Source organism: Colius striatus, chromosome 7 (genome assembly GCF_028858725.1).
Source record: "Colius striatus isolate bColStr4 chromosome 7, bColStr4.1.hap1, whole genome shotgun sequence".
NCBI classification, from domain to species: Eukaryota; Metazoa; Chordata; class Aves; order Coliiformes; family Coliidae; genus Colius; species Colius striatus.
In genome coordinates, this window is record NC_084765.1 from 1777863 (window position 1) to 1802267 (window position 24405).

The following is a 24405-nucleotide window of genomic DNA, read 5'->3' on the forward strand; positions in this document are numbered from 1 at the left end:
GATTGTGGCAGAAATGTCACTTGTAGGTCAGAAATGTTCAGCAATGTTGAGGTTTGGGTTATTTTCCTAAATGCCCAGTCAGAACATTCAGCACCTACATGCTTCATTTTGACCAGTGCAGATGGATTGGAGTTGGGGTGAGTTAGGAGTTGAAGAAAATGTGTCTCAGTTCCACTTTGGTGCCTCAGACTTTGGAAACTCTGGTGTTTTCTCAGCCATAATAAGGAGGAAACATCCCATAAAGCAGCTGCCTGGAAAAAAGAACACAAAGAGATTGACAATCCTAAAGGGTGAAGCTTGAAAGGGAACCTGAGTCCAGCACATGCAGGTCTGTTGGCAGAAGTTCCCTGGGTGTATGGCAGCTCAAGAGGAGGAATAAGCTGTGTGACAGCTTCTGTGATAACTGGGCTGTTTGTAGTCCACAGTGGCTACAGAGACATCTCATATTGAAAGGTAACAGTATTCAAAGGCAAGTCCAGCTTCTCTGAACACGCAGTGAGACCTTTTTGTTGGAACACCACCAGCCCCAGGCTTGCCATTTACTGGAAACCCTTTGGCTTCTCAGTTGAGCCTCAAAAGGTGGAAGCTGAGCCTTGTGAAGTAGCCACAGGGTGGCAGTGGGGCATCAGAGGGGAACAACATCCAGCCTCCCTTGCAGCAGTGTTTCAAGCACTCCAGTCCTGCATTAGCTGACCTTTTTTGTCCACTTCAAGGAAGTGAATGTGAAATTAATGCTCAACCCAAAGCAACTTTCAGCTGGTTGTGAGAGGGAACTGCTAGAGCTCCCTGAGCAAAGCATTAGCTCCTCTGCAGCAGCTCAGACTGTTAAAAGAACCTTGGCTTGGGAGCAGGAATAGCTCCTCAGGCCTTTTGCTTCTGGCTCTTTGTTTCAGTTCAGCCTAAACACTAGGAAATGAAAGGTGTGTTACATACCTGGTGCTGATTTCATCAGCATAACAATGAATTCTCCTCTGATCATGAGAGATCAGGGGAGAGGGATTAATCTGCTGTCAGTAATTGCTCAAAGATGGGAGTTGTGAGGGTTTGTGTGTTGCATTCACACATCCTGCACACAGACCCTATTCCCTGCCACAACTGTGGCAGGTTGGGCAATGAAGTGTTTCAATTATATGGTGTTAATGAGAGGCTTAATGAATAGGATAATTGTTAACCACTGGGACTGTAGCAAAGCTTAGTTAGGGATGAAGACAGAGCCTTTACACCCCAGGTGAAGCCTGTCAGTCTTGAGCCTCCATGGGATGTGGATGTTGGGAGATGAGATAGGTCCCACGGGTGTTCAAAGGAGAACAAATTCATCAGGCATTTGCCTGGGGTCTTAAAAGCTGCAGCCTGAGCTTTGTAAGGCTTGAACTATTTTCCAGTTGAGTGTCATTGGATGAAGAGAGGGCTCCAGCCCTGAGTAAATGACTTCTTTCAAATGAGGGAGGCTTTCATTCCTTCAAATGAAGACAGGCTGAGAGAGTTGGGGTTGTTCAGCCTGCAGAAGACTCTGGGGTAGACCTTACAGCAGCTTCCAGTCCCTAAGAAAGCTGGAGAGGGACAAAAGCATGGAGGAAGCAGCATAAGAGGTAATGTCTTTCAACTGAAAGAGGTGAGCTTTAGGTTAGATTTTAGGAAGAAGCTTTCCCCTGTGAGGGTGCTGAGGCACTGACACAGGTTCCCCAGAAAAGCTGTGGCTGCTCCATCTCTGGAAGTGTCCAAGGGCAGGTTGGATGGGGCTTGGAGCAGGCTGGGCTGGTGGAAGGTGTCCCTGCCCATGGCAGGGGAGTGGAACCAGGTGATCTTTAAGGTCCCTTCCAACCCACTCCATTCTGTGATTCAATGAGACATCTGCTACAAAGACTAATCTTTGGGGGGGCAGATAAATGCTTACAGGCAACTGGGTTTTCTAGACCAGATTTACTTTCCCTCCTTGTTTGCAAGTACTTCACTGAGTCATCCACCCCGAGACACTGTGTCTGTCTCCATCCTCTGAACCATGGCCACTGGGGCCTTGAATGATGGCTTATTCCTGATGAGGCTTAAAAAGGAGGTTGAATGTTTGTGCAATCAAAAGTAGAAAGAAAAGTACTTCACATAACAAAACCAGCTGGGTTTAAGTAGCTTTGTAACTTGTCCAGTGCTCAGAAACCTACTTGATGGTGGCTGAGGCTTCCCAGGGGAACAACAAGGAGGCTCCTAGAAGAGTGTTTGTGACACGGTCCCTCCACGTTGGAACTCCTGCCTGGGTCTGTTAGGGGACAGATTTCTTACTGTTTTGCCTCTACTGTCAAGTGTGTTCTTTTTTCCCATCTCCTTCTTCCTCCTTCTACCAAGGCTTTGGAGAGTGAAGGTGGAATCACATCAGGATACCTGAGCAGCCTCGTGGGAGTGTTGTAAAAGTTGTTCTCTGCTTGGGTTAGGATTAATCTCTTCAAAGGCTGTCTTAGCAGGGTTAAAACTCCTACTCATGGTAAGTAGGAGTTTGGGGGGTTGGACTAGGTGATCTATAAAGGTCCCTACCATTCTATGAGTCTATGAAATACAGGGACTTGCCTCTGGAGATGCATTTGCATTGTGTTAAACTGCTGAGTTTAGATGACCATTGCTGACAGAACTCAGCTCTCTGGGAAGACTGTTTTCACTGCTATATGTTTCTTGGTGTATAAGTGGTGTTGCTAACTCCTACAGCTCTCTGGACATCCCAAGTATCTCCTGTATGGATGTCAAAGGCAGAGTCTTTCTGGGAAGACAACAGTGCTTCAGGCCCTCTGATTCACAGGGGTTGTTCAGGTTAAAAGGGACAATATATATCTGTGCATCATATATCACATCAGGGCCGTGCATTCTGACTTCATGCTCAGTGTAGATACAGAAAAGGACACAGAAGTGATTGCATGTTGTCTGTTGCACGTGGGCTCCCCTGGGAAAGATGCTTTCTGAAACACCTGAAGGAAGATCTGTGTGTGCAAAGGCTAAAAAGGGGCAGAATGGATGTGTCTGCTCTCAGGGTGTTTTATTCAGGTGTGGTATCTGCAGTAGGAAAACACTGTTGAAGAGCTAAAGAGGATATGGGGCAGAGATGGAGGGAAAGCTAAAGTCTTTGGGAAGTTCCTTACAGGAGGAGAATAATACTGTTGGAGCTCCTTGAGCCCAGTAAAAGAAGAGGCAGTGACTTGGTGGTAAAATGGGGAGTTTTACAGCAGAGATGACTTCAATCTGTTGCTGAGGAAGGAATACTCAGCAGCAGAAATGTGACTCAATAGCAGTGCAATCCATACAGAAAGTGCAGATTCTTAGTACCAGGGTTAGTCAGCCCAATGTTTAATACAGCAGCACCAGTGATAGTTTGTCTGCTCATGGAAGCACCAACATCCAAGAACTCCTTGCAAACTGTGGCTGTTGTTTGCTTTGGCTCAGAAAGAGGGTCCTGTGGGCAATAGGAGCATCACTAGGTTCTCCCTTGCACAACAGACTTTTTGGGATGAATGTGAGTGCTTCTAAGCCAATCACTTAGATACAGACCCAGATGGAATGATAACTTCTGGCAACAAAAGATGCAAATGCCCTAACAAGTAAGTCTGAACTCCTTTCCAGGATCATCTCACAACAAGTTATGAAAAAGAAACAAGGTGAAGTAATAGATGCTGAATGTTGCCCAAGTGAAAGGCAAATGAAGATGCTGCCAAGGAGCTCAGGTTACATCTTGGTTGTTCTGAGGTTATTTTGTTCCCTCTTCTCACCTGGTCTAAGAGGAAGATGGGAAACATGTGGCTTCATTTGCAACTATAAAGCTACAAATATTTCTGCCTAGAACAAGTGTTCCAATGGTACTGAAACAGAGGAACAAATATAAGGGGGAAAAGCTCTGCCCTGGAACCTAATTCAGATTCCAGAACAGACCTTCTGAGTAGCTGGTTCATCTCCTGGCCCATGGCTTATAGACAACTCCCAGTTCTTGAAGAAAACTCTTCCTCTGAGAGAGCAACAGCATCACTTCAACAGAGAGACTCATCACCCTTAACTTCTGTGAGGCAGAACATGCCAAGACAGGGACAGACCAGGATAGGTTCCTAAACTTAGTGTCATCAGATGCAAGATTAGAGACAGAACACGTGGAATTTCTCCCTTCTGAAAAGAAAAGAGAGGACTTGCAAGGTTGCCATGGTCACATCAGAGCAACAGGACTCACCAGGATGCTTTTCTGGCTTAGTTTGCTCAAGACTTTTGTGCTGGAAGCTGTGGTATGCTCCAGCCACTTGTACCTGCCAATGGAGAAGTGGTCAGAGAGAATCAGGATGATTCCTGCTGGCCCAGGAGTGGGATTTGCTGTAATATGAGAGGAAAGCAGAATTGCTTTGAGTCTCAGTCCTCCAAGGCTGTCTTAACAGGGTTCAAACTCCTACTCATGGTTTTGAAACGTAAGACTATCAGGTCCCTATCAAGGAGAAGAGAAACAAACTCAGGAGAGGGTTTTGTGTTGACAGAGAACTGTCAGGCAGATTGGGAATGGAAAAAACAGGGGGAAAGGGCATGGAAGTGCAAGTGGGAATTGCTACAGTGCCAAAGAAAAGGACACTCTGCAAAAGACAACAAAGCCTTATGCATTGAGAATGTGATTGACCTCGTTGGGGAGAGGGCAGGAGGTAGAAATCTAAGGCTGATGCTCATCTCTGAGTCCAAATGCTGGTGTTACCCTGCTGTGAATATACAGCACAACACACACCTGAGGAAGGGCAGTGTAGGAGGCACGTGGTGGATGACAGAGAATTCAGTTGTGGTTCAATAGTGCAGGAGGCAGGTTGGTGCAGGATCCCTGCAATCCTTCATCTGTTGCAGAAGTTGGAAGGTGGCCCAAGACCCACAGGATGGACAGAAGGAAAAAGGTGCTCTGTGTGCAGGCTGTGGAACCCCCTGTGGGTGTTTTAATCCTGGCTTATGCCACCTTGCTCCTAAATGTTGTTGCACAAATCACCTATTAAAAAGCAAGCTGTAAAGCATGGTCACCTTCTGTAGAGTTTTTCTTCTGTGGATGCACAGTTCCAGTTAGAAATGTGCCTGGGATCAGCAGGTGCTCTGCACTGAACACAGAAAATGCTGTAAAGATGCTGACTAGGCTGAAAAAACCACCCCCAACCCCAAATATGTGACAGTGGGAAAACAAAATGGCTTTGTTAGAGGCATTTAACTTCACTCATGCTGTGTCTTATTCCTGCTTTGTGTCAATACAGAGTTCTGCTTGAGAGAGGGGCCTTTTAACAGCTGCTGATTGTGGGATTTATCACTTGAGAGTAGATGAATTTAGATCTCACAGCCCCTGGGCTTCTGAGTTCCATGAAGCTGGAGGATTTGAAGGGTGACTTTCACAGGGACTGCAGGTGAGATCCACAGAACAGAAAAGCACATGGTGACTGCTGAAGAGATTAATATCTGCCCTGTTTCAAATGCATCTGGAGTGTGTAATTACAGATGATGATGTGTTTATGAGAAGGTCACCTCACAGTTGCAGTAGCTGATCCTGGCATGTTGTACAGCTTCCCTGTGCAGCATGGCAGTATCTTCTGTGTAGAGGTTTTAGTTACATGCTTAGGAGCACAAAAGAGATTGTATAATATATGTCTTAGTGCAACTTACTGATGGGATCTAGAACTGGGGAGTTTTAGCTCAGAAGGTTCATGGTGCTGGTTACAGAACCTACTTTTTCACCTCATTATAATTAACATCACATCCACCTTGGGGGTTTTTTTTTCCCCACTCTTTTACCCATGAAATGCAAGCCAAAGCTAGGAGTGAAAGCAAAGTTTGCCACCACCCAAGTGGCAGCAGCCTCAGACCAGCCAGGGCAGGGCAGAGAGACTCAGGCCTGCCTACATAGCTGAGTGCAGCTGTAATTGTAGGTACTTACCTCCCAGGTCATGCTTCTCAACCTCTGTATCCTGTTGACATCTAATCCTGGAGACATGTACAGCCCAGAGCTGTCTGTCTCTCCCCTGTCCAAGTTGTTCTTCTGAGTGAGCCTGTACAGCTCATAAAGCAGATGTTCCTAATCCAGTCTTGCCCAGGAGCCTCACTTGGTAGGTGTTTTCACAGGACATGTGACAGGCTCCATGCAAAACTTAAGCTTCCAGAGAAATAGTGGTCAAAAGAACCAGAGGACTTCACTGGAACAAGGGCTTTTACTTAGAGACAAGGCACTTCAGTGTGTTTTAGGGTTCATCTCGAGGTTCACGCCAATTCATCTCAGTGCACTGAGTGTCAATTGCAAACATCTCTGATGTGGGATGAAAACACTGATGCTGTAACTACCAGGACTGGCTGTCTGGAAAAGTCTGTCAAATGCCTGTGCAAGGAGACTTTCAGTCTCAAAGTCAGTGCTGTAGAACAGCTCTGTGCACGTGTACTCTGTCCCAGCTGCATACGACATGGCTTTTGGCAGGTGTGTGGGAAGCTGTTGCACAACACCCAGGATGGTGTAAGTTCACTTGGGTTTCTCAATAGTTTCTCTGGATGAGCATGGCTGAAAGCTTTCACTGTCTCTCTGGGCTTTTCAACTCTGCTTTGTGGCCTGGATAATAGAGAGTGAGACAGCTGCTGCTTTCAGATTGGGAAAGGACTCGTTGGAGGCTTTTTGATGGAAGGTGACATCAATGGGCATCGCAGGACCCTCAGGATGGGGGCTGATGCTAAATAAACTCAGCCATGAAACACTCTGCCATCCACACTGTTAAGACAATTATCTTCCAGTTCCCTGTCTTGTCTGTGTACCAGCAGTGGTTTGGTGGCTACAGTGTGTGTTAACAGTGAAAGTCATGGTTACTGGCTGGAAGTGTATTGTCAGAGACACCTTGTATTTGTTGACTCCCATTATCTTCCTGGCTCTGTGTTCTCCAGCTCCTTGTAAACCAGAATGGAAACCCACACTTTATCTACTTCTTTTTAGGTAGCTGCTGCACTTAATCTGAATATAAGGCAATAGGAAGCTTTTATTTTGTACTTTCAGCCAGCTCTGGCGTGAGTTGAGTTTCTTTGTGTGTGTCTGTAAACCCCTCCCCCCATGTGCAGAAATGTGCAGCTCTTGCATATTCTATCACCATCACCTCCAATGCTGATTTATGTAAGACTTGACACATATTCCCTGCTAGAACACATCATCAGTGTGGGTAATTTTGATCTGTTATTTGGAGCAAGATAAAGGGTTACCAAATGCAACGTGACAGCAGAGTAGGAATTACTTCTCCCATTGTTTTATCACTGGCTTCTGATGAATACCAATAGCCACAGTTCTCTTCTGCTCTGGGTGGTTCAGCCATTGCCACATGTCAGGAATTTTAAGCAGCTGTTTGGGGCTTGACTGATTAATTGCAAGATGCTACATGATTTAAAGAATTGCAATTGCATCATTTGTAGCTCTATGTCAATCACAAAGGCTGCCCACTCCACACGGGGCTGAGGGCAAGGCAGGCATCTGCTGTGTGGGATTGCAGCTCTCTCTCTATCCAACTGGGTTGGGGATACTGTTAGCTCACTGGGAAACACAAAGAGGACAGAACCCAAGGCTTCACGTTTGCCACCACGTTTGCGGGCTGAGACTTGCACAGAGTGTGCTGAGAAGTTGTGAGCTGAGAAGCTTCATCCTTGCTTTTAGCAGAAATACCTTGAAAAGTCCATTCCAGAGTCCCTTAAGGACAAACTCTTCTAAATAATGTTTCCTGTATAAATTAGATGGCACCTTTCTCCTGATGAAGAGGCTTATCAGGTCACTTCTGCTTTGATCAGCTCTTCCCATCCCGAGTGCCACCTGCTTGGGAGACAGGGAATGCTGCCTTAATTCCACCTCAAGAACACAGTTTGTTATCTTTCTGGCCTCCCTGAAGTCTGCAGCTTCAGCTGAGTTTTTCCTGTCCTTCTCAGAACTGGGAGCTCATCACAACCACTTTGTCTTTGGATGACACCGTGTGAAACTCACTGTCACCAGAGACAGCCGAGACATAGAGCTTGTGAAGTTCCAGGCAGGGACTGGGCACTGTTGTAGACAATATTTGTGGTTATACACATAACAAATTTATAACCATAAATTACAAGCTTGGAGTAAGGTGGAAAACTCATGATTTGGGGTTTAACTCAGTGTTGCAGTATAAAGGGATAGGATGGAAACCGAAGGAGGACAGCCTATAGCATATCCATCTGCTGCTTGTGCTTTCCTCAAAGGCACCCAAGGCTAATGATTCTGGATTTAAAAGTCAGATTACAAGATTAAGAGGCTCCCAAATCTCAAGCAGGGTGATATCTCATATATGTGGACTCTGAGGGGTCTTTTTCTGGGTCAGCTGCAAAGCTGATGTTGACTTCATAGGAAGCATGGCATTGCCTTCTCTTTGGTGTTTATTGCAGCTGACCCCTTTACTGCATAACAGATCCTCTCTGAAATACCAGAGATATTTAGGCTTTGGCTCTACAAGCCTGAAGTTTGAGGTTAGTTGTGTAAACAGGGCCATTAAGTATAGCTTTAGAAACTACTAATCTCCAGCCAGTCTTGGTGTTAACGGTTGTTTGTTGTTGTTGTTGTTGTTAGATCATCACCATCATTATCCTCAACCCCCATAACTTCTTTGTTGTTGACTTAGGGATTAATTACTTGAACAATGAGTTGATGAATAATAGCAGGATACCCAGACAGGAGACTCTGAAAGCAGCTGTGTGCAAGCTCTTCTCCATATGCAAGCTCAATTAACAGGAGATAAGTCATGTTTTCTTCTTGATGGACTCTGACTTGGATTGATTAACTTAGCTTGTAGCTAAGGAAGACACAGGGATTAAGTGTGTAGGGATCAACAGTGATAAACGTCAAGGACCAAGGGCAACCTGAAGTTTGGGCAGTGAGAGAACTTGTGGAGCCTGGAGCATTCTTACTCTTTTCCCTGTGTTAGTGTACAAGTTGGCTCCATGCCTTGAAGGCAAGAATTACAACTGAATGAGGTGTCAGCAAACCTCTTTAAGAGCAGCTTTTGTCCCTCCACTCAGGCTCCTCTACAGCTTTTGGCACTATGTGACCTTGTGAAGCTGCACTATATGGTCAGTGCAGGATTTCCCGAGGTTAGGGACTGGTTAAAGGATTACAGGATGCTGACAGTGCTTCACTCTTCTAAGGTGGTCTATGAATATTTGCTGCAGAGGGGCTGCCCATGACCTTCCTCAGGTTTCCCTTCTGGCCAGCCTCCATATTGACTTGCAGCAGGGAAGTAAGATAAACAACCTACCTCATCCAGTTCCTAATGCTCTAGGAAGGTGCTCAAGAGTTCTTCCTGTCATTTTGCCACCCCATTTGAACTGGACAGCAAACAACCCTCCAAAGTTTTAGTGTTCATGCACGTTTGCATTCAGTCAAGTGCTTTATAGCTCTCCAGAGTCGTCAGCTCTTCCCAAGGCAACTCAGAACAAGAAGAAACAGGGCTTTTATTCAAGGGTGTGTCCAAGTGTCTAATGTGAATGTATAAGAGGAGGGAGCTATGGAAGGGTGTGTTTGGACAAGGGGAACCAACCAGCCCTAGAAGCATAGGGAGTGGCTTGGAGTGGGACAGTATAATGGGTTCACCCTCTGCCTGGACACGGTGTTGCAAAGCTCAAGTCTAGTGACTCTTGGTGCCAGCTGTGCATCTGCCAGTAGAGATGGCTCCACAGACTGGCTCCACTGAAAAGGAGCCACAACCTGTTTCAGCCTTTCTACAGCTTTTCACTTGGGAAGAGATCAAAACCCACAATGGCCGTGGTGAAGGTCGGGAGCAATGGCTGGTGATTGACAGGAAGGTTTATGATGTCAGCAGCTTTTCCAAACGACACCCTGGAGGCAGCAGAGTTCTCAGCCACTATGCTGGGCAAGATGCTACGGTAAGATCTAGGAGGACAGTGGAGGAAGGTGGTTCCATTGGCAGGGCAGGGTGATGTGGTGGGACTCCAGTGAGGAGTGCTCGTGGAAGCTGGTAGATAATGGAGTGGATGTGGCCGTGTCATCTCTAAATGTGCCCTTCTGGTTACCCTCAAGGTCTCCTCAGGCTCATTACACTCTGCTGTAAATAAAGCAGTACCTATGCAGGTTTTCTTGCCACCAGGCAACTGTCTTCCAGGTTGAAAAGTGTCTCTGTTGAAGCAGTGAGAAAGGGAAGAGGGTAGGGAGCACTGTGCTCCATGTGCATTTTCCCTTTAAAGGCTTCTCCTCCAGTGCCATGTGGATGTGATCCATGACCAGCAAATAAACAAAGCTCAGCAGGGGTAGACAGACAGGTAAAATAGATAAGGAGGAGGGAATATCCAAACAGAAACTAATGCTGGGGGCATTGAATTGAGAGAAGGGGTTGCTCATGGAAGTGACAGTTTCATGCAGGCAAGTGGAGCAGAGGAGAGTGTTGATCAAAAAGGTTAATTCAGAGGAGTGGGAAAAAGAAGCAAAGTACAGAAAGAACGTGTGAGAAAGCAGCAGAATGACATTTGGCTGCAGAAGAGGAGGGAACCTGCTACAAAGAGTCACTGAAAACAGCTTTTGCAGAGACTGCTGCACAATTATTTGATGTAAAGGATTTGGTTGAAGGAATTTGTTGGTTGCTGAATGGAAGAATAAATTGCAAGCAGATCCCACCAGCCAGTTTGCTGCAAGTAGATGCTGAATTTCTAACCAGTCACAAATGTGTGCATTAGAAACATAGAAACATGGAGTGGTAGGGGTTGGAAGGGACCTTTAGAGATCATCCAGTCCAACCCCCCTGCAGAAGCGGGGATCTGCAGGGAGCATGAGCAGGATCAAGGCAGAAGTCTGTGATGTGGGAGACCCAGACTTAATTTGGGTCACATTGAGATTTCAAGGAAGCTGCTTAGCCTGTGTGAGTCCTCAGGTTGCAGTTTGTGTGGGATAACACTTCCTAACTCATGGCCCAAAATGGACCAGGTCAGTTATTTTGCATATTGCACTCCTTTCACCCTACTGGAAGCTGAGGCAGAAAGATACCTATTGTTCTCCAATGAAGGGGGAATAAAAGGGCTTCTGAGGCTCAAAAGGCTTCTGAGGCTCATTGGTTTTCTTCTTTAGCTGGGGAAACAGCCCTGATTTAAAGAGAGGATCGTGTGTCCGTGTGATGTGAGACTCCAAACAGGGCTACCCTGAGAGCTAACTGAGGAGAGGACACTCACCCTGCCCACCAAGCCAGCCCAGAGATCCCTGTAGCCTGGTGTCACCTCCTGCAGTTTCTACTACAGGACTTTTACTGAAGGAGTGAAGGGAATAGAGGATGCCTGGAATGACTTGTCCCCAAGCTATGTCCTGCCTGCTTCTGCAGCCACCAGTGTATTCAGATTTACAGACACCCCAGGGGGTTTAACTGCAGTGGATTTGCCTGGTGTGAATGAGTTCCATGAATAACCTTTGATCTTACTTGTGTCTGTTACTACAACAATATCCCAGCCTGCTTTTCCTGCTTATTACTTCTGCACAGTTTAAACCTGTTTCGTTATTGTGTTGCAAAGACGTTTGTGGTTTTCTCATCATGGGGGTTTTATAACTCAACTTGTTACCTCTTCCCTAAGCCAGTATGAAAGCTGTTCCAGGATTCTATCCATCTTTCCTTCCTTGCTACATATAGTGGTCCCACATCCCTTTGAGGACACAAGGACCACAACTCCGTGCAGTAGTCAGGATCGTAGTTATGTTGCATCACAACAGCCCTCTTCTGTCTCCCTCTCAGGTTTTGTCCTGCTAATCTTTGTTCTTTTTCCTTTTAAAATGCTGCTGTGTTTGTGCAGTCTGAGGAAGACACAGTTGTACAGAAAAGCAGAACTGGGAGGTGTTTCAGAAGATCACCTGCTCCCTGACTTTGCCTAAAGCCAGGATCCAGGGTGGTTTTTTCCCAAGCCCTCTATAGCTCATCATTGTGTATAAATGGTGAGGCTTAGCTTCCCTTAGAGCTCATAATTACAGACACACTGTGAGAGTTTTCTTCCCCTGTGTGGATGACTTTGTAAATGGGGACAATATGCACAACCTCACGTCGATGACAAACGCTGGGGAGTAGGTGTATTGCAGTCCATAGTTAAAATGAATCTCTCATGAGATGATAATCAGAGCCTAGGAGCAGGAAAGGAAAAGGACAGGTTACAGGACTGAAAGGCTTGCATTCCTGTGATAAGAATCAGTGATACTCATGTTGTGAACAAGAAATTCTGCTTCATAGGATTCTGGCTGCCGTTTCTAAGCTGCTTAGTAAGCTGCTAGATACTTACAGCTTGGCTTTCAGAATCTCCTTGCTCTGACTTCTTCTAGACTAAAGCACTTTGAGATAAACTGCCTCTAAACAAGACACTCCAGAGCAATGTCAGGCTGCACATGGGAAGTCCTCTGTCTTCTTCCAGGGACTTAATCCCAACCAGATGTGAGCACATTTGTTTGTGTCGTGGTCACTCACATTGATTTGCAGAGCCAAAAATCACCAAGTACTTGGCTGCTGAGGCTTTTGTTCCATCTGCTCTGTCTGGAAGACAAAAGAATAGGGTCAGCCTCTTTACCTGCCTTCTGGAAAACTCACTGAGCACATGAGCTAGAGAAAAAGTGTTGGTTTATCTGGAGTTTCACCCTTTAGTCCAGAGCTTATCATTGATTTTGGAGCTGGTGTTTCAAAAGGACCTTGGGGAGACCTGTTTGTGTCTCTAGTGTTACCCAGTCCCTCAAAACATCAGTCTGAAAATGTACAGGGAACTGTAAGAGATACCCATTAGCCCTGCTGTTTATAGAGCTTCAGCATGTGTTTCCTATGGCTCCAATGTAATTAAGACAAGGATATTAAAAACATCATCCTAAGCACGACAGAGACACACCTCGTTCATTGACGTGTTTTGCTGCTCCTGGGTCCCCACTATAGGGCAGGGCTGCTGTCTGGAGCCTTCTAGGGAAGGACTGTGCTGAAACAAGCAAATGAAAGAGCATGCTTCCCTTTGCAAAGTGTTCTTCAGCAAACCCTTTCATGTTTATTACCAGCCTCACCCAGCTCATTTTGTGAAATCTAGTTGCTTGAAGCTTCTCCAGCTTCCTTGGGCCAAGCTCCAGTTGACGGCAAAGAACTACAGGAGCAACCAATGGGACAGAGATGGACAAAGTAAACTGGGTTATGTATTATATCAAAGCCCTGGAAGAAGGAGAGGGTCAGCATCTGGTGTTTAGGCATGTTTCCCTTCTAACCCCGTTTCCTTCGTGTGTTCCTCAGGATGCCTTTGTAGCGTTCCACAATGATATGCCTCTGGTGAAAAAATACTTGAAATCTCTGCTGATTGGGGAGTTGGCACCAGATCAACCCAGCTTTGAGTCTAACAAAAAAGTGAGTGTCCTAGAATTAAGCTGTGTGGGCTTCCTTTTTGGGAGGAGAAGGATAACAGGAGAGGTGGCAGAAATAATCTGTGGAAGCATCACGGCTGACGCTGTGCCTCAGGCTGGGTGGTGGGGAGGCAGCTGGCAGTGGTCATGCATGGAAACATGCACTATCCCAGAAGCACTGAATCCACACCAGGCTCTGAGGAATGAGCCCCAAATTCTGCTCACTTCTTGCCCCTGTGATGTCTCAGTAACCAGACCCTGCAACCTTTATCCCAGCGTCAAAGCAAACCCAAGGTTTGATGGTCTCGTGATCACTTTTGCAGAGAGGTCCCTCTAATGGAAGTGTCCTCTGACTTCTATGGCTACTTTGGGGTTCTTGGGGCTGCTGTGTTCCATTTCCAAAGCAGACAGTGCACTAACACTCCCTTTACCCACAGAAATCCCTTGTGGAGGATTTCCGAGAGCTGCGCTGCACGATTGAGAAGATGGGACTCCTGAGGCCAAGCTTCCTCTTTTTCTTCCTGATTTTCCTTCACCTCCTGGTACTGGATGCTGCATCTTGGCTCGTGGTCTGGTACTTTGGCACATCCTTAGTGCCTTTCCTGGTTGGCATGATGTGCTTCACCGTTGCTCAGGTAAACCCTCCGATAGCTGCTCGTCACCTCAGCCACGGTTGGTTCTGCCAGGTGGGGAGGACGAATGCAACGTTCCTGTCCAAATCACTGCTTTACTGCCTCTTCTTAGACCCTGTTATCTGTCTGAAGGCAGCAGACACGTTCTGCATGACCATTTGTGAGTCTTGTTTTGCTGACCAAGTGCTTGCAGGGGTGGGTGAGCGTTGAGTTGGCGGTTTCATGTGATGGGATGAGCTGATCTAACCATCTACCCCAGCAAAAGAGAGGCTGTTTCCTTTCCAGCTCCACTTTCTGGCTCCTTCTGTTTACTGATGGCTCTGGTGTTTGGTGGGCTCCTTATGAGCCAATTACACTGAAGAGTTTTCTGCTGGATTAGTAAGATGAAGCAAAGACGAGTAAGCTTGGTGTAGGGAAGGAGGGACTAGGACTGTCTGGCCTTTAGATGGAAGAAACCAGAGAGTGAGGAGAGGAAGACTTTCCCAGTAGCTCTGAAATGTCAGGTTTGTTGAGACATTCGTGGAACAAGTGCAAAATAACTCATTCCTTAAAAGAAACTGTTTTATCTGCTTAATATCTGCTGAGGCAGACGTTCCCCAAAGGCTGTGCTTGTTGTTTTCATGGGGCTGTGAAATGCAGTGAAGCCATGGAGCTGGCAATTCTCACCCTTTTTAGCTGGTTACTTTGGAAATTAGCTCTGTGCTGCTTTTTCCTCAGTGATGCTTTTTGTCTTCCAGATCCAGATGGGCTGGTTCCAACATGATCTGGGGCACTTGTCTGTCTTCAGGAAGCCTAAATGGAACCGAGTTATGCACACTGTGGTGCTAAGCCTTCTGAAGGTAACTGTCTCATGGTGGGGTTATTCTCTGAGGCTAATCTGGACTAAGCAACGAGTGGGAGTATCCCTACATTCAGGCAACTACACCTAAGTGTAGTGCAGCTAGATGCATAACCAGTGGTGTGATTGTTGATATTGTGGTAGCTGGAATCCCTGCTGTTCATCTTTTTGCTGCAGGGAGCACCACCCAGCTGGTGGAATCACCTGCACAACCAGCACCATGCCAAACCCAACTGCTTCCGAAAAGACCCTGACCTCAACATGCATCCTCTCCTGTTCAGCTTGGGAAAGACACTCTCCGTGGAGGTGAGCATGAAGGTGTCTGGAGAGGCAAAGAGCCACTGGGATAAAAGATTTTAAAGGGAGAAAGCTGTAGAGTGAGGTGTAATCATCATTTCCAACGTGTTCCAATGGCTGAGTCTCGTGTACTGACTGGTTATGATGATGCTTAAGCACCAGCTCCTGAGAAGCAATGTCTTGAAAACAGTGCTGAAGTTCTCTGTGTTGCTCAGGAGAGCAGCAGAAGCACCTTGAAGGCAAGCCAAAAAAGATGAGTCAATGCATTTGCATTAGTGTTACATGTTCTAGTGATCCCATAGACAGTGAGTCAGATGTTCCCTCTGGGTCCTTCAGGAGCAGTGCAGCTGCTGTGCACAAAACAAAAGCATAGCAAATGATTGCTTGGCACTTAAATCCTTCAGAGCCAGTACAGCTGCTGTGCACAAAACGTGAGCGTAGCAAATTACTCCTTAAGCCCAAATGTTACAGCTTTCATCACAATGAAAACCAGAAACAGACCCTCCCTGAATCCTCCTGGTTTCTGATAGCTGCAGGATAACCAAGGTGTCTCTTGCTTTTTCTTTCCCTGGCAGTTCTGTTTACTCACAGGGTGATAAAGTGGCCTTTTTGCTGGATAACCAGCCTCTTAAAATGACCTCCCACAGGCATGTGGAAAATTCCAGCTCTGCTGTCTCAGGAAGACTCCTCTAAGGAGAGTTTATACCAAATGCTCATTCACATCAAACTGTCACCTGCAGCTAGGAAGGGTTTTGCCAGTGGTCTTCTGAAAGACCTCTCATGGGTATATATTAGCATGAGCAGCCAGTGAGCTGTGTTAGTGAAAGTGTAGGAAATTATGTTCCTATGTGACCTGATCTAGGTGACCCTGCTTCTACAGGGGGGGTTGGACCAGATGATCTCTAAAGTTCCCTTCCAACCCCTACCATTCTATGATTCTATGTCTTCCTGCTTTTGAACAGCCAGGCACACTGTGGATGGACACAAGGGATTTCAGTGGTTTCATTTCATCCAGTTGATTTGCTTTCAGTTTTGATGCAGTGAAGACACCTTTGAGGCGTCTGAGGGCTTTTTTTCTCACTAACAGAAGAGGTCTGGCAATAGTTTGCTTCACCTCATTATTTTGTCCTTTGAAGGATCCTAAAGGCAAAATTTGCAGATAATGGTAAGAGAACTTTTGTCCAAACAGTGGAAAAAATACACTGTGAGGGAAGAAACTTGTGCTGTTTGTAAACATTTCATCCCTTTGCTGTTTGATGTACCTGGAGGCAGAGCACTTGATGAAACAAAAAGGAAAATGCCTCCATGTTCACCACTTTGATCTTGCAGAAGAAACTTTACAGAGGTTTTCAGACAGCATCAAGGTGCTTATGTCACTTCTGACCGCTGCCTCCTCTGTTTCTCAGTCTTATTTCATCTGGTACAGAAAACCAGGTGTAGCTTTACACCAGGCATCCTGAATTCATCACTCTCCAGGTCTCCTGTCTTAGTTTCCACCCCAACAACCCGTTCCTCCCTCTGCACCAGTAGTTTCAGCACCTTACGTGGAGTTTTGTGTAACTGGACTTTCATTACCATCACTAGAAACTTCTCCTGCAAAAGCCAAATCACTTGTGAGCAGTGTTATATCCTGCTGGGAGTTGTGGCACTGTGCTGAGAAGTGTCTCTGATCTGACATCTGAGTGAGGTTGATACCTGGGTACAGAGGCTCAAATGAATTCTGCTTCTCTCTCTTGCTTTGGAACTTCAGGGCTTGATTTTCAAGAAGAGGGGTTGAGTTAGATTAAGAGGTAGACACCTCATGCAAGGTCTCAAGTCTCCAACCGGTCCTTTACAATGTCTTGTCATTTTTCAGCTTGGGAAAAAGAAGAAGAAGTTCATGCCTTACAACTACCAGCACAAGTATTTCAGCTGTGAGTATCCCCACTCCCTTGTAAGGCTGTAGGGATTCCACCTAACAGCCATGACTGCGTCTCCTCCCCAAAAGAAGGGTTTTAGAGGTACTGCCATCCAAAGCCACAGCTTCAGGAAACCTCTTTCATGTCAAAGAAAGTTCATGTCAGGAGGGATTGTGTTTGATGTCTCTATTAGGCTTGTGTGAGGTTGGGAACTAGACAGGGGTGAATCAAGTGTGAGGAAGAAAGAGGTGGGAAAGAAATGAAGTTGTGAGACGAAAAGGGGAGGGAATTATAATGGACAGGGAAAGTTAGTGTAAAGAAATACCAGCAATTGTGCTTCTATTGGAAGAAACATAGATACTTTGGGGGGAAACTGAGTCCTCCTGACTTGTCTTCACCCCCCACCCTCCTTCCCCACCCCCATGCTTTGTAAGGTTTATGATTCTGTGGAGTTATAAATGCCTCTCTTTTCATTCCTTCCTTCAGTTCTGGCCCCACTTGCACTTGTACCCTTCTTCCAGCTGTCTGTATTCTTCTTTTCAATCAAGAGAAAAAAGTGGCTGGTAAGGATTTGTCATTGTCACTCTGTGGCTTATATTAACCTTTCCCTTGTGACTGTGGGGTTTGAGACAGAAAAGGCTGATTTGGGGCTTGCTGCAGCAGCAATGCAGTTTCTGCAAGAGGATTTTTAGCCTCTTAGCAGCTGAGTGAGATTTAACAGAGGCTTGATCTGGGCAGAGTGTGATGATGGGGCTGTTTGTTGGTCTACAGTGAGTGCTGAGGGAATATTTCGAGGATATACTCAGCTTGAGGCAGAATGATGGTGTGGAGCTTATTCCTGACAAATAAGAGACCGATACATAAGAACCCTTTCGATGCTGCAGCTCAAGTAAAGAGGGGAGGAGGGAGTGAAGGGAATACATTAAAAAAAAAGGGCTTAATTTCATCTTTTTGTCACTGTTTCACTTGGTTTGGGGTTTTGCTTTACAGGATCTGCTGTTGATTTCATCATTCTACATCCGAGTCTGTCTCATGTATGTTCCTTTAATGGGATTTGGCAAATTCATGGTGTACCACTGGCTGGGCAGGTAAACACACAGCATCCTTATGACTGGTATTTGTAAGCAATATTGAGCTTCAGTGGAAAGAAATGAAACCTAGCCACTCAGCAATTAAACAGCTAAGAAGGAACAGTGTAACTGCAGTGTGGTGGTGGTGGCTGCTCAGGGACATCTGCAGCTACAAATGGAGTGGTTCTCAAAGAAAACCCCCCAAAAGTTAGGAGGCAAAGGGATGGGGTGGAACAGAAAGCCCTGAATTAGGTAAAAGTGGCCTTTTTATTTTACTTAACGTGTTTACTTACGTGTTTTAATGGCAAATTAGGATGGGATGAGAGATATGAGCAATGTTTCTGTGTTTATGTGCCCAGGTACCTAGAGAGTACCTGGTTTATTTGGGTATCACAGATGAATCACATTCCAATGGAAATTGGTTATGATAAGAATGAAGACTGGGTGTCTACACAGGTGAGAATCTCCTTTCTTCTGGACAAGTGGGTCTGCAGTTCTGAACTATAGGACAAACCCAATGTTGTTATTCTCTTAGCTTTAAGGCTGTGTTAATGAGCTCTGTCCTTGCCTTCCATTAAGCAGACATGCACCACTGCTCTAGTTCAAATACTTAAAAGTGGAGTTGGAAAACAAGGCATCTAGATGACAACAGCAAATCCTGTTTTGTCACTGAAAGGCTTTGACATATTTTCCCCAACACTTTTCATCTTGTGGAAAACTACTGATGGTAGAACAGCCAATCTCAGTTTTAGGTCAACTAAAGAGAAGCAAATGAGGCTGGATACCTTGGTTTTTGTCACCCTACAGGTTACAGGTTTACTGCAAATGGGATCAATTTGATAAAACTTAGGTCTGATTAAAAAGATATGTAACTGCAGCTTTCCTTCCATCTCCACTGCCTCCAGCACTATAATCCCACGTAGTGGGTTCTACACTTCTTTTCCTTGCATTAAAGGAAAAAGACCTGGCTTTGGATTTGTTTGACCAAATCTGGGTGTCTCCATCTGAACGCTCATTAACTGGAGGGAAAGAGCCATTTCTAGAGCATGGTCTGTCTTACTCTGAGACAGACATCTAAATCAGGTCAGATGAATGGCACCAAGAGCAATCTGGTCTTCTCCATGGGCTCTGAAGTGATGAGCTCAGATGCAGATTCCAACCTAGAGGAGTCTAAATGAGGTGAAGCCCACGTACACAGACTCTCGTCCTCATGCTCCTGCATCTGACTCCACTTGTACTAGTCTGAGGGGGCCAGAAGAATGTGTTTTGTGCTTCTTTGAGGGGCATCTTTCTGTCCTTCTGAGTGAAACACATGAGGAGAATCTCTAAGAGAACCACAGCTGGGGTATGGGCATGCCAGGGAAGCAGCTCTGAACGAAGAGCTACCTAAATTAACCCATTTAAATCTAATCTCTACTTAATTCCTCAGGCAAATGATGGCTATAGTGTGTCCCTAACTTGTCTTTTATGTCCAGTGGCTGTGGGTCATGAACACTGGGGTTCAACTAAACTAAAAGCTAAATCATGTGCTTCTTTGGTCTTTCTTTTCCCCCCTCCCAGCTCCATGCAACATGCAACGTGAACCAATCTCTGTTCAATGACTGGTTCACTGGCCACTTGAACTTCCAAATTGAGCACCAGTAAGTATGATTATAGGGAGAAGGGTGGGGAGTGATCACGGGTCACTTAAAAAGGGAGAAGAGCCACGTAGTTTGACATTAAACCACCTCAGAAGACTCTTTGCTGTCTTTCTGGGAGAGGGGCAGGGAAATGTTTTGAACAGAGGGAAGAGTGGTGCAAGCAAAGCCTTCCAATAACTCTCTCTCATGCAATTCTGCAGCCTTTTCCCCACCATGCCTCGACACAACTACCAGAAAGCAGCTCCTCTAGTGAAAGCCCTTTGTGACAAGCATGGCATTGAGTATAAAAGCAAGACTTTACTGACAGCCTTTGGAGATATCTTGCAGTAAGTATCAATCAACAACAGCTGGGCATTGTAGCAGCATGCAAGTGAAGGGCTACAGGCAACCATTCCAAATCAATGTCCATGGAGAGATCAAACCTAGAGCTGATTTCAAAGCTTTGAAGAGATTATCTTCTCTTCCTTAAATCCCCTCAATTTGTTCCCTGTAGTCAGAATTTGCTGGAAGATGTCCATGCAGTTTGTAACCCATTTTCCCCCTTCTCTTCACGTCTAAACTACAGTTAAGCTGCTTTCCCATGAAGCTGACCACTGCCCTCCCCATAAGCAACCTTTTTTGCTTTCTGTTCTTGCAGTTCACTGAAGGATTTTGGGGACCTCTGGCTCGAAGCATACCTGCATGGATAGAAAGTGGCAACTCTCCAAGGGAACCTCTTCACCACATAACTGCTGCAAAGAGTCAGCACAAACCAACAGCGTGTGTGTGTGTGTTCTTCTGCTGTAGAAACTCTGGAGCTAGTCAAAGCTAATTTCAGTTAGACTGGGTGGGTTAAAGATGCTTTTGTTTTTCATGTTCCAAACCATGAACCTCATTTTTTCCTGCTCTCAAACTCGACATTTAATGCCATGATGGAGAGATGTGGTAGCTCTTGAATCAGCTGGATCAGTTCACTTCATTGGAGGCATCAGCTCACTGCTTATAAAAACAGTTTGAAGGGAAGTTCTTAATGGAGACATAGAATAAAAGGCTGGTTTGGATTAAAAGAGACCCTAAAGATTATCTTGTTCCACTCATGCTGTGGGCAGGGACATCTTTCACTAGCCCAGGTGGCTCAAAGCCCCATCCAACCTGCTCTTGGACACTTCCAGGGATAGGGCAGGCACAGCCTCTCTGGGCAACTTGTGCCAATGTCTCATCACCCTGATAATAAAGAGTTTCTTCCTCAGATTGAATCTAAATCCTTGCAGTTTAAAAACTGTTGTCCTTCATCCCATCACTACAAGCCCTGCTAAAAGAATCTCTCCCCATCTTTCTTAGAAGCCCTCTTTTCAGTACTGAGAGGCCACAATGAGGTGGTCTTAGTGGTTTTGGCTCAGTGGGGGTGGGATAGGAGAAAGCAAACTGCAGGATATTCTAGAACAGATAGAATAAACATGCAAGGAACAAGATGGCCTGAGGTATGTCCCCATTGCTGTTGATCATATGCACACTACTTGCTCTAACTACCTGTTATAAAAAGCACTGTTCATGGATCGCACAGGGAGGCAGGTAACTGGCTGCTGAGTTTTATACCTGTAATAGCTGGTTTGAATACAGTCCAAAGAGACAATTTATATGCATGAATAGATGATATATATTTTAATTGCCTGGTGACTGTGCTGTCTGATTAGTTTTCTGATGTAGACCAGCTTTGAATACGACTGGGCACTGAGGAGTAGGTCCAGGCTGCAAGGACATTTAAGGCACTCTTGCTTTGAGTTTTATGGATATTATTTTTTACCTAAATGCTTAATTCCCAACGACCTCAAGAACCTGTGGACATCTCTGTTGGTTATTAGGCAATTCCATGTATTTGTGACTCTGTTCCTATATCCAGAAAACAAATTAAATCATATTTAATTCTGCCATCCCGTGGAAGTCTTTTTGGACCTTGCAAACTTTTCTCCTCTTTCAGCATCTCCAAGAACAAGCTCCTTTCCTGGAGCTCTCTTTTATCAGTTTTGTACCTGTTACTTAGATGTTTGGCCCCAAGAAGGACTTAGCCCTCCCACACTTATGCTCAAGGACAGCTGCTGCTAGTGGGAAGTGTGTAATGAGCACCTGTGTAGAGGCTGAGTAGCTCTCCATGGACACTAGTGGAGCCAACAAAAGGAAGAAGCTAGGGATATGCTCATAGCAAAATAATTCCCCTGAAAGTGCTTTAAACTTTATGGGGAAAGGGAATCTGTAAATGAGGAGAAAAGAGCATTGAATAAGAGGGTGTGTGAAAGAACAAGATGTGTGGGTATCAGTTAACAGCAGGAAAAGAAACAAAAACCAAGGAGAGAAAGAAGTAGATGAGAGTTATCTGGAAAAGCTGGAAGATAGGGAAAAAAGAGGAATGATCCCAGGAAAGATGCTCCTCATGAGTTTTGGATTGAAGGTCAAATGTGTTTTCCAAACAGTGCATGGACTCTCATCAATCTTGCTGATTCTGCAAAGGAATGAAGGTCAAATGTGTTTTAGAAACAGTGCATGGACTCTCATCAATCTTGCTGATTCTGCAAAGGAATGGAGAGTCAATGATGACATTTCCTAATATCATTTGTAGCTGTTACAGTTGTCCATTGTGAGGCAGTTAAACCGCATTGGCAAACCCTGTATTGTACTGTATTCACCTTACTGGGCTGAAGCCATGAAGGCAGTCTGTAATGGCAAAGGAGTGGACAATCTGCCTATAAAAGACCACATGGAAGAAAAGTAGTTCTTCTCCTCTACCATTCACCTCCAGAACCCCTTGCCTCAGCTTTCAGTGGACACACCACCCAAAGGAGGAAAACGTGCAAGATCTGGATGTGAGCTACCACCAGGAGCAACGTGACCCACCTGCAACCCATTGACAAGCAACTTACCTGGATTATAAGCTACAGACAACAGCAACTGTCTTGCAGGTAGCCAATAACATCAAGCCCAACACACAAAGCAGGAAGAGTTTGGACTTGTTATTTGTGCCTTTCTTTTTCAAGAACATCCCCAATTATTCTGTTTGTTGATATCTTTGTGTGTGTAGGTGCAGCTACTACTAACACTGTGCTGGTTACTTCCTAAGAAGAGCTGACAGATGTCATTGAAAAGGTCCTGATGAAGACAGCAGGTATTAAAACACTGCTTTGACTATACATTTTAACTAGTACCTAGACCAATTCTGTGTTCCCAGGTCCAAGGTTCATTAGAATGGTGATATCCACAAGTATGTGCAACAGCAGCAACGTGTTGCCTTTAAGTGGCAGCGTCATCTGAAGATGAATGCAGGGGTTGCACTGCTTGCTCTACCAGGTAACCCACTAAGACATTTTGCAATGGATGCCTTGGTGAAGGTAATAGAAATATTGAGGAGTCCTGCTTTTTTTGTCCACAGTTGAGACTTGAAAGCTGTGCTGATTAAATGCCAAGTCCCACTTCAATGCCCTAAATACAAGGTTGCCACAAACTGGTTCTTTCTGGGGTCAGTCTCCTGAAATCAAACTGGTTCTTTGTTGCATTTAGTTTGCATCTTACCCCTGTGAGCAAAGTAATTTATTGAGTCTGTCTGGTTGCAGCCTGGTTTGGATTAAGATGGTTTTGTCTCTTCAGTTGGTTGAGCAGGCTCCTCTGTGGGAACAGTCATTTCTCTCTTTCACAAAGGTTTACCTTTCCTGTTATAACAGGGTTCACAGACTTCGCTGGGTCAAGGTGATGCCTGGCATAAGGTTGGCAAGGCAGCTGGTTGTGCATTGGCACTAACACTGGGGTCTCTAACAGTCTAATCTGAATGATTAACCTGAAATGTTAACATGGCTTCACCAAGTGGAAATCCTGTTTGACTAACCTGGTATCCTTCTATGAGTGCACAACCGGCTGGCTGGATGAGAGGAGAGCAGTGGATGTCACCTACCTTGACTTCAGCAAGGCTTTTGACACTGTCTCCCACAACATCCTCATCAGAAAGCTCAAGCAGTGTGGCTTGGATGTGTGGACAGTGAGGTGGATGGAGAGCTGCTGAGTGACAGAGCCCAGAGCAGGGTGATCAATGGCACAGAGTCGAGTTGGAGGCCTGTGGCCAGTGGAGTTCCACAGGGGTGGGTTCTGGGGCCAGGCTTGTTCAACATCTTCATCAACCACCTGGATGAGGGGACAGAGTGACCCTCAGCAAGTTCCCTGCTGGCACCAAACTGGGAGCACTGGCTGATTCCCCAGAGGCTGTGCTGCCATTCAGCGGCATCTCAACCAGCTGGAGAGTTGGGCAGAGAGGAACCTCATGAGGTTCAACAAGGACAAGTGCAGAGTCCTGCAGCTGGGGAGGAACAACCCCATGCACCAGTACAGGCTGGGGGTAGAACTGCTGAAGAGCAGCTCTGCAGAGAGAGACCTGGGAGTGCTGATTGACAATAAACTAACCATGAGCCAGCAATGTGCCCTCGTGGCCAAGAAGGCCAATGGCATCCTGGGATGCATCAAGAAGAGTGTGGGCAGCAGGTCAAGGGAGGTTCTGCTGCCTCTCTCCTCTGCCCTGGTGAGGCCTCATCTGGAGTCTTGTGTCCAGTTCTGGCCTCCTCAGCTCAAGAGGGACAGGGAAGTGCTGGAGAGAGGCCAGTGCAGGGCCACCAAGATGATCAGGGGAATGGAGCATCTTTCATATGAGGAAAGGCTGCGGGACCTGG

General features: G+C 45.8%; 1 protein-coding gene across 1 annotated transcript; it reads left to right on the forward strand.

The window, feature by feature from the left end:
• The first annotated feature begins 9666 nt into the window (after nt 1–9666).
• LOC104554377 (acyl-CoA (8-3)-desaturase) lies at nt 9667–20412 on the forward strand. Its single transcript, XM_010197391.1, has 12 exons — nt 9667–9885; nt 13242–13352; nt 13786–13983; nt 14718–14819; nt 14996–15124; nt 16971–17028; nt 17500–17576; nt 18004–18101; nt 18443–18539; nt 19644–19723; nt 19924–20049; nt 20361–20412. The coding sequence occupies exons 1-12, from the start codon at nt 9667–9669 to the stop codon at nt 20410–20412; spliced, it is 1347 nt and encodes a 448-aa protein (XP_010195693.1).
• The last annotated feature ends 3993 nt before the right edge of the window (nt 20413–24405 follow it).